The sequence below is a fragment of the Dermacentor andersoni genome, chromosome 1, assembly GCF_023375885.2.
Source record: "Dermacentor andersoni chromosome 1, qqDerAnde1_hic_scaffold, whole genome shotgun sequence".
Classification (NCBI taxonomy): Eukaryota; Metazoa; Arthropoda; class Arachnida; order Ixodida; family Ixodidae; genus Dermacentor; species Dermacentor andersoni.
Genome location: NC_092814.1, coordinates 14870434 through 14880619, shown reverse-complemented (window position 1 = coordinate 14880619; position 10186 = coordinate 14870434). Strand labels below are relative to the sequence as shown.

General features: G+C 47.6%; 1 protein-coding gene across 1 annotated transcript in view; it reads left to right on the top strand.

The window, feature by feature from the left end:
* LOC126545889 (protein Skeletor, isoforms B/C-like) overlaps positions 1 to 10186 on the top strand; it is a 341332-nt gene that overhangs the window by 155305 nt on the left and 175841 nt on the right. Inside the window, exons 6-8 of the mRNA XM_050193912.3 lie at positions 324 to 396; positions 451 to 614; positions 7775 to 7906. Coding sequence (XP_050049869.2) covers positions 324 to 396; positions 451 to 614; positions 7775 to 7906 — 369 coding nt within the window. The remainder of the gene's footprint in view (positions 1 to 323; positions 397 to 450; positions 615 to 7774; positions 7907 to 10186) is intronic.

Genomic DNA, 10186 nt, shown 5'->3' with positions numbered 1-10186 from the left:
GAACGCACTTGCATCTTTTGTGCGTGGCATTGCGTGCAACGCGTAGTTTGTGTCGCACGGCGTGCACCTCAGCGGTTTCTTCTCGTCTACAGTTTCGCTGTAGAAAGCAGAGATGACCCCCTGTGCCCCGTTTTTATGTTGAATAAAAAAGAAAGGAGAGATGACCCCCTGTGCCCCGTTTTTACGTTGAATAAAATTCCGTGGTCAGTGCCGGATGTGTTGGTCGCCGAAATCTTCTGCACGTCCGTCATACGCTGTTGCAGGCTGGGCAAAGCTTCGCTTGTGCCCATTCCCATAGTGCGGTATTTCTTTTCTGTGCGCAGATGCCCACTTCCTTGTAGGCAGGGGTGATGTGTCCGGCACCAACGGCATCGTCATTGCCGACGAAAAGCGCAGGTGAGTAGCAGCGCGCGTAGCTCGAGCAGACGTCTAAGAGCAGCTTCTCGCTAGCTTCGACAAGCTGGGCCGCTACTCCGGCGAGAACGTGACGCTGTCGCTGCGTCACGGAACGAGCTGGGACCAGTACGAGTGGCTGTCCGTCTACTGCACCAAGGCTTCCCAGGATTTTGCCCACATTCGGCTGCCAGACAAGCTCACCGTGCCAGTCGCCCAAGGTGAGAGTCATCAAATCGACTGCAGAAAGCAATGCGCCACCAAGTCGTACGCCAATCTCGTATTGCTGCAGATACCGACTGGCGCTAGCGCGACATTGCAGAACGAAATGCGTGGCCGTGAAACATTATTAGCATGCGTCATCCACGCAGCGAGTAAAAAAAATATTGAGGCTTTTACATGCCAAAACCACGATATGATTATGAGGCCCACCATGGTAGGGAACTGCTGAAGAATTTGGACCATGCAACCGCAATTCAAAGTACATAAGAAGCGTTCTTGCATTTAGCCCCCACCGAAATGCAGCCGCCGTGACATGATTTAATCACGCGCCCTCAGGCTTATATAGTGCAATGGCGAAGCGATAACGCCACCCTTGCAGGTCACGTGGTCCATCGCAGTCGTCGAAAATGCCTCCTTCACATCATAGAGTTAGTATACATACTGCAGAGGAAAACCTGGGTGAAGAAAGCGGCAACCGCGCGCGAAGACACCGCCATGTTGCTACGACTCATTTTAACGCGATAGCGTTAAGAAGCTGAAAAATTAAAAAAATTACGGGGTTTTTACGTGCCAAAACCACTTTCTGATTATGAGGCACGCCGTAGTTGAGGGACTCCGGAAATTTTGACCACCTGGGGTTCTTTAACGTGCACCTAAATCTAAGTACACGGGTGTTTTCGCATTTCGCCCCCATCAAGAAGCAGCCGCCGTGGCCGGGATTCGATCCCGCGACCTCGTGCTCAGCAGCCTAACACCATAGCCATTGAGTAACCACGGCGGGTGTTAAGAAGCTCGCGTCGCATAAAAGCCGGTGTCATCGGCGGCGTTGGCGGTGATCAAGAAATGGCGGAAGGCAATTCATAAATAAAAGCAACTTGCGAGATAGGTTAGGTGGGAATCGAACCAAGGTCTCTGGAGTGGGAGACGGAGACACTACCTGTCAGCCACGACTCGATGTTTGAAAGCGGGACAAAAGTGCCTCTAGTGAATGCGGTGTTGCCTTAGAAACGTGCCGTAGAAAGTTATACTGCGGTGTATATCGGTAATTCATCATCATCAGCCTGGTTACGCCCAATGCAGGGCAAAGGCCTCTCCCATACTTCTCCAACTACCCCGGTTATGTACTAATTGTGGCCATGTTTTTCGTGCAAACTTTTTAATCTCATCCGCCAACCTAACTTCTGCCGTCCCCTGCTGCGCTTCCCTTCCCTTGGAATCCAGTCCGTAATTCTTAATGACCATCGGTTATCTTCCCTCCTCATTACATGCCCTGCCCATGCCCATTTCTTTTTCTTGATTTCAACTTAGATATCATTAACTCGCGTTTGTTCCCTCACCCAATCTGCTCTTGTCTTACCCCTTAACGTCACACCTATCATTCTTCTTGCCATAGCTCGTTGCGTCGACCTCTATTTAAGCGGAACCCTTTTCGTAAGCCTCCAGGTTTCTGCCCCGTACGTGAGTATTGGTAAGACACAGCTGTTGTAAACTTTTCTCTTGAGGGATAATGGCAACCTGCTGTTCATGATCTGAGAATGCCTGCCAAACGCACCCCAGCCCATTCTTATTTTTCTGATTATTTCAGTTTCATGATCCGGATCTGCGGTCACTACCTGTCCTAATAGATGTATTCTCTTACCACTTCCAGTGCCTCGCTACCTACCGTAAACTGCTGTTCTCTTCCGAGACTGTTAAAGGGACACCAAAGTGAAAAATGATTTCTTCTGCGTCAGTAAATTACCGTCCTACAACACCAAAAACACCACTCTTACAACGATAAGACGTTTGGTAAGCCAGAAAAAAGCGCAAGAACGAAATACGGGTGGCGACTCCTACTTAAGTTCCCGCACCTGGGGGCTGTGACGTCTTCGATTTTATTGGCATATTCTACGGCTTACTCATTATATATAGCGGTACAGAGTGACTGCATTGTGTTCTAAAGGAACCAAATATTAAAGATGACATGTTTCGGGAACCTTTATCAGCAAACGCGGCGCAAATGCGAAAACATACTTTGGAATCCCAGACGTCACGCTGACGTACTGGCGCTGGGGTTTCGGCGCGAAATTCAAATACTAATGTTTGGACCTTCATTTTTTCATCTAATAATCAAACTATTTTTTTGAAATCACTGCCTACAGGGTTCTCAAACAATGCTTCATTAGTCTAAACTGATTTATTGTTTCGCTTTAGTGTCTCTTTAAGCATTACTTTCGTTTCCTGCAGATTAATTTTTAGACCCGCCCTTCTGCTTTGCCTCTCCCACTTCTTGGTTAATTATGAGCATGTAAATCACAGAAGTCGCAGTTAAACGCGTAGCGAAGTAAGTTTCCGCTACATTTCTTCGGCGCTTAAAGCGCACGCAGAGCCCATCTTGCGGCAAACACAGAAGACCGCCACGTTATCATGTACGGCGCTGCCCCGGAAGGTGGCGCGTCACTCGCCCGCGCGATGCGGCTCCTCTTTCTGCTCACAGCGCGATTCCTACGTGCAGCGTTCGATGTGGGATGACGTGATCGCTGCGCCGTAGCGCGTCTGGTGGGAAAGCGTCCCTTGCGATGTGCGCCGTGCTGCTGGCGAGGAGTCATGCGTCTGCGTGGTGCTCCCAAGCGAGATAGAGGACGATCCCATCGAGGCTCCATGATCGCGTCCGCCTTCATGGCGCGTCACGCTTGGCTCGTGTAGATCGCCCTCCGAGGCACCGACTTCTTTGGTTCGTTCCGCTTGCTCAGGCGCACGTTTCGTCTTTGTGTGACTCAAGAGTATGCCGAGCGAATGAGTGGGCGGTGCGAACGGGGTGCGATAACGCTATCGCGTTCCACTCTTGAAAGCGAAGCTTAAGGGTCCTCCAATTTTTAGGGCTAAGAATGTTCAAAATATTATGCAAAGCCCTCTGCGCCTGGTCGCCTGCACTGGGTAACAACATGGCGTCGCCCTCGAGTTTGACGATTTGAACGTATGGACGCAATGGGGGACTTTTTTGCTCATTTCGCTCAGATTTGGTCATACATTAACCGTCTCTGGTACCGGTGATGTTTAGCGCTGTTCTAGCCATGGCATTTGGGCCGGGGTTGTCTCGCAATAGCCGTGCTTGTTACCGCGCCAACCTCCAGTGGAGCCTTCGTCCCATTTCGTGTTAATATGGGTCTTTCGAACTAGTCGGCTATGACCCAAGTGGTAACTTATCGAACCAAGGCATTAATCCATGAGTCATGAACACGACAGTTTCCGGTGGGCCCACATGTGTCACCCCTTATGCTACGAAATAAGTTATGGTGATGTTTATTGGCATCCCCCTTCAAAACGGGGCGGCGACATAGTCACCTAGCCTGGGTGATAACCAGGTTTTACTAAATCTATTGTAGTGTTACGTTTCGCCTACGACGCGCGGTATTGCCGGCGCGGATGCAACGGACGCCGGGGCTTCGTTCAAAGCGGCGGACATTTTGGCCCGTTCGGAGCTCCCGCAAAGCCTCCCCGCCAAGCGCGTCCAGGCGTGTTTCAGTGCCACGTGTCTTCGTGTGTGCGTGTGTGTGTGTGTGCCCACGCTTGTCAAAGCGCGGCAGCCGGGGAGAGGAGCTCCCCGAGTGTGAAGCGAGGAGGTCTGACAGGCGCCGGGTTGGCGGATGCGTCACTACACTCGTCTCAACATGTCTCTCAGCGTGTCCGTGCCCGCCGTCACGTGGCCTCGTCACGAGGCCTTCCTTCTTGCCCTCAACTGCGAAAGTATAAGAGCAGCTGCCCCCGGACGCCAAGAGAGAGGCTCCGATTTCTTCCGTTGAGTTACGTGCTCTCCCGTCTCTCCACTTCGGTCGACCTGACCGCCCGCTCTTTTGCGATGTTAGAATAAACAAGTTGTTCTGTTAGCAGTCGACTCATGCTTTGCCAGGACCTTCGGATGCTTCCAGTTGTGCCCCAGGCCGCCAGGCCAACGCTACCCTTGGGGCTTGCGGCCCATTTGCAACAACGGGTGTCAGCACTGAGGTTCCAACAACTCGTGCCAGCGGTGCGATTCTTACAGTAGTCTAGCATCCTGCCTACTCACCTTGATCATTTTTTATTCATTAAGACCTCTGTATCCGTATTGTATAATTACCTATATCTGTCACGGATCCAATCTCTTCCCTGCTTTTTTTCAGACGAATACTCTAAACGACTCTTGTATATCTCGACCACTGACCACTTACAGCTTCCATCCGCTTTGAGTCCCAGCGCCTCTGGAAAGTGGAAGTTCTTTATGGGTCTGGCTTGGAGAATATCAAGGAATTCCATTATGATGTGCCCTGTCATTTCCAGACTTTTGCTGCAGCACGCACATGCCTCATCCTGTTAGAAATATTGGCTCTGGTATGTTTCTGTACTCAGGCGGCCATCTAGGGTCTCAAATAGCATGGGACTACCCTTTGTGTTATACATAACAGATGGTTTCCCCTGTTTTCTTTCTTACCACGTTTGAAAATCTACATGGTCTTTTTTGTTTCCATCTATTGCATATCCATTTTGCCTCCTGTTTCTCTTCGTTTCCTTAGATGACTCCGAGTTTTCTATTTACGCTTTCAATTACCGTGCACCTGGTCGCCAGTTTTCCTGTCCCCTTATTCCTCCATTCTGCGTACACGCTTTTGAGGTACAGATGTTTTTTGCACTTCAGCTGCACATTTGTTTTATCCACGTTCCGATGTCTTTCTTCAAAATTAACCTTCTTCTGCGCTTCTCTGCTTTTACAAGCAGCAGGCGGTCAGGAGCACCACCTTTGTCAGGAGGGAGCCGCTTGTGCCGTTTACAATGAATTTTCTTTTGAACGTCACTGTAGCTTTGCAAATTCCATGCAAATATTTTACTCCTAAATGAAAGCATTTTCTACCACAAAATAATTCAAATTAACGAGATAATAAATAACGCGGTCTGTTTTCAGCTAGTGCCAGGAGTTGCAGATAACTCCGAAGGCACCCAAGTCTTCAATGTTCCAGAAACGAATAAATGATTTCAATTACGGTATGAATGCCATGACAATAATTCGGGTTTTTTAGTCTAAGTATCTCGGCTTACTCTTGTCTCAGATGGGAAAGTCATGTTAAGTGCAAGGGCCGCAGCGTCTCTGTCTTTGTCTTGCGCCTTTGTCTTGCGCCACCGGACTCAAAGCTGATGTTAGACTCCTGCTGCCAATATTGTTTTGTACTGTTTCACCGAAAACGTTTAACCAGGATAGAATGGCTGCAGAGCAAGTAAACAAGGCTTACCTTTAAAGGGACACTAAAGTAAAGCAATAAATCAGTTTAGACTTAAAAAGCTTTGTTTGAGAACTCTGCAGGCGGTCATTTCAAAATAATAGTTTGAATATTAGATGAGAAATATGAAGGTCAAAGTATCAGTATTTCAAATTCGCGCTGAAACCCCGACGCCGTTACGTCAGTGTGACGTCAGGGTTTGCAAGGTATGTTTTCGTATTTGGACCGCCTTGGCTAAGTAAAGGTTCCCCAAACTTGCCATGTTTAATATTTGGTTCCTTTAGAATGCAACGCAGTCAATCGCTACCGCTAAATAAATAAGTAGGCCCTAGAAGATGCCATCAAAGTCCATGACGTCACAGCGACCCGGCGCGAGAACTTCAAGGAGGCTTCGCCACCTGTATTTCGCTTTTTCTTGCTTGCCGAGCATCTTGTCGTGGTAAGATCGGTGTTTTTGTAGAAGGCTAATTTAATGATGCAGAAGAAGTCATTTTTCTCTTTAGTGTCCCTTCAAACATACAAGCTGATTAACCAAATAATTTGCTGAATTAAGTTGGTATGCGCTAACTTCACAAAATTGAGCTAAACTAGCGCGACAATGAGGTATTTTTTTTTTCTTTTGCAATCGGTACAATGCCAACACGTCACAGACGCTACCAAACACTTTGCAAGTGAATGCACGGACAACTTTCTTTTTAAAAGGGCGAAGCAATGAATGCGAAAGCAACATGTTAGTATGTTGTAGACTTGCAGCTGCTGTGGCAGTACAAATTGAGTAAATGTAAGCTATGTAAAAACGAGCAGTTGTGCTAGGGGTCCTCTGTTTGAATCCTGTCATCGGATAATTTCATTTATGTTTATTAATTAAATGCAACGTCTTTCTTAATTAGCGACTTTGCTACCACTTTTCAATATAGGGTATGTATCAAACCTCTTTCCTGCGCCGATCCCGGAGCCAGTGCATAGCCGCGCAACAAGATTAAATCATCTTTAGGTTTTAAAACAAATTATGGGGTTTTACGTGCGAAAACCACTTTTTGATCACGAGGCACGCCGTAGTGGAGGACTCCGGAAATTTCGACCACCTGGGGTTCTTTAACGTGTACCTAAATCTAAGTACACGAGTGTTTTCTCATTTCGCCCCATCGATATACGGCCGCCGTGGCCGGGATTCGATCCCGCGACCTCGTGCTCAGCAGCCCAACACCATAGCCACTGAGGTTTTAGGTTTGAGCTCTGTTATTGTTTTACGCTTTCAATATTTGAGTCTGAGAAGGTTTAAGATAAAAGGCGTGCTCTGCTCGTGTTTGGTTTCGTGACATTTGTTTGTGGGCTACCGTTCTCAAACTTGTGCGGAATAATTTTGTCAAGAATGCGAGACCTGGTATGAGCAACTTTAGTGATAGAATGGTGTGGCAATATAACCTGCATATACCGCATGTCATATAGTGACGCATCGCATATATATACTTAAATATATGCGGAACGTCACGGCGATGCGGACGGCGGCCATTTGCTTGGGGTGTCCATATAATTGCTATCTCAATAATAATCTTGTGGTATGAGAGTCGACGCTACAGCCACAATCTCTTAGTTATTGGAAAACATTCTAGGATTGGTCGAGCAAAGTTTAGTCGTAATAGCTTTTCCTGTGATCGCTTCTTTTATTTGCACTTGAATGTATTGAATGTATTTTTAATTCCTACTTTCAGCAAGAGGAACATTCCGCTTTCATATTCTGCTTTTTCTCACATTTTGTTTTGTAACTAATGTACTTTCGCTTTTTTTATTGTTACAGTTGACTTGGTCTTTTAGTTATTGTAATATTGTATTACTTTGGGATTCACGATCTACCCCTGCACGCACTTCCTGAGACATTGACAGCACTGTAGGTAAATTGGTGGGACGAGCGCAAGTGTGTCGCTGTGCAGAGGCTCGCCGATACCTTGGCAGACCGCTGGGAAACCTGGACACGGGCGTCCACGGCGTCGGCGGCAACGTTTATGTGGCCTCGGCGGACACCCTGGTGCTGGAGGACTTCAGCTACGACGGCAGCGGCCCAGGTGAGGCTTTGCTGCCGCTCTCCGAGTGATTGCACGGCCGTCTCTCACGGCGCGGTATCACGCTGCGAGCGTCGCGGCGTGCACCGGTACTGACGATAGCGACGTTGTTCATGGCGCATTTTCACCATGCGCATGCATGACAGTCTGCGGTACGCTTTCTTCTCAACGTTAGTGAGTGAAACAACTTTTTCGGTGCAGAGAAGACGCAGGGGAAACCCACCCGGCTAGTGGCACTACCAAGCCGAGCTTGACGGCTAGATGCGACGAGTACTGAAAGCTATGTGGTTCAGAAATGCCTCGAGACGCCTGCGTTATGAAGGAAGTGCACGGCGCAGGACTGCTTTGCCCGTCTGTTCAACACATTTATCGTGAACAGGGAAGACTCGTCTGCGCACTGCTTCACCAAACTAATACCATTGGTCTTCATTTCTGCATTGAGAATAAATCGACTCACTCCAGTTAGTTGCGCATGACACTCGCAAGATATCACTAATGGCCTCATAATGTTCTATGCAATGACAAGGCTGCATTTCCTCACAAAAGCAGAGAAGAGGCCAAGAGAAGGCAAATGTCATCTAATGGGCGAAGCTTCGTGGCGTGGAGTCAATGTGCCTGCACATACGCTTTCGTCCGATTCTAATTTTGCACTGCTTGTTGAGTGACATTGTTGATGTAAGGAAAAAATTGGCAGTCACTGCAACACCTTTGTGTGGTTTAAATGCGAAAGCGTGGTGAATTCTCTGCATAATTGTTTACGTCCATGACAGACGCCATACACTATCACGTGTCCTTCACAACTCTACCTTAATCCATCGTGCTGCACTGTGTACCCACCTTAATTTAACTTAACCCACTTTAATCCACTTTGCTCTAGTTTGTACGAACTTTAATCCACCGTAATACACTCTACTTCATCCTAATTTACTTTGCTCCACCTGGAGTCGCCTTACTCTAACTTGCTCTACCTTTAATTATGTATTACTACTGACGTCATTCAAGACGCTGATGACGTCAGTGATCATAATTATTTTTTACCACTCCTTGCTGATCAGCGCCGGCTTTTCTGCCTCATTGGGAATATAATGGTTTCGCATTAAAATAAACACACAGTTTTGGAACTCCCTGCACACTGTGTTTGTGTGTGCCTCGAGATGTAGCAACTAAGAATATCTTGCGTATCACCAACCATCCAACTTTTATGCGCTAGCCGGTAAGTCAACGGCCCACATACTGAAAAAAAAAATTGAAAACTATCCTTAAACGTTCTATATGCTCTAATACGGTCACGGAAGGTGTCAGTCATCTGTAAAAGCGCGCACTTATTCGGCAGCTTGGTGTAGACAGAAATATATTTCTTCAGTGGAGGGGTTTTCTCCACCAGCCACTGCCACTCCTCCACCTCTGTCTGTCTGTCTGTCTGTCTGTCTGCCTGCCTGCCTGCCTGCCTGCCTGCCTGCCTGCCTGCCTGCCTGCCTGCCTGCCTGCCTGTCTGTCTGTCTGTCTGTCTGTCTGTCTGTCTGTCTGTCTGTCTGTGCGTGCGGTCATATTTTGAGAAGCCAACAAACAATGACACTAAGGACAGCATAGGGGAAACTATGCGTAGTTCTCATTGAAAAAAGAAATTATGAATACTGGAAATGAAAGTGGATCAAAAAATAACTGGCCGCACGTTGGATACGAATCCACGTCTTCGCGTTATGCACGCAATGCGCTGACCAATTGAGCTACGCGGCACCGTTTTCCCGTCCACTCTCGGGGTATTTATCTACTTAGAACTAACCTTGGTGGTATTAGGCAGCACAACCTCTCACTTATGCCGATGGCGTCACGTCTACGTGACTTTTTGGGCGAAGGCAACTGGTCAATAAACCCACACGTGGTACCTTAGTGCATCAAAGCTGCCGGATTCAAGACCTTCGCTAGTAATGAACGAGAAGAAAGGAAAACGAGAGGTTTCCTTTCTTCTCGTTCAAAAGAAGAAAGGTTTCGTTTTCTTTGTAGGTTATGATTAACACAAATCGAGCCACTCGGTGTCCTTTGTGCTCTTGTTTATATATATAAGTGAGTCTGCGGGATCCAGTAGCGGAACCGGTACTGATGCAGGCGCAAATACAAAAGAAAACGATGCTTTATTTCCTGCGTTTCTGCTGGGGTCCGGCCTGCTTCACACACACACACACACAAACACACACACACACACACACACACATATATATATATATATATATATAGAGAGAGAGAGAGAGAGAGAGAGAGCGGTTCTACACCACTCAAAGGATG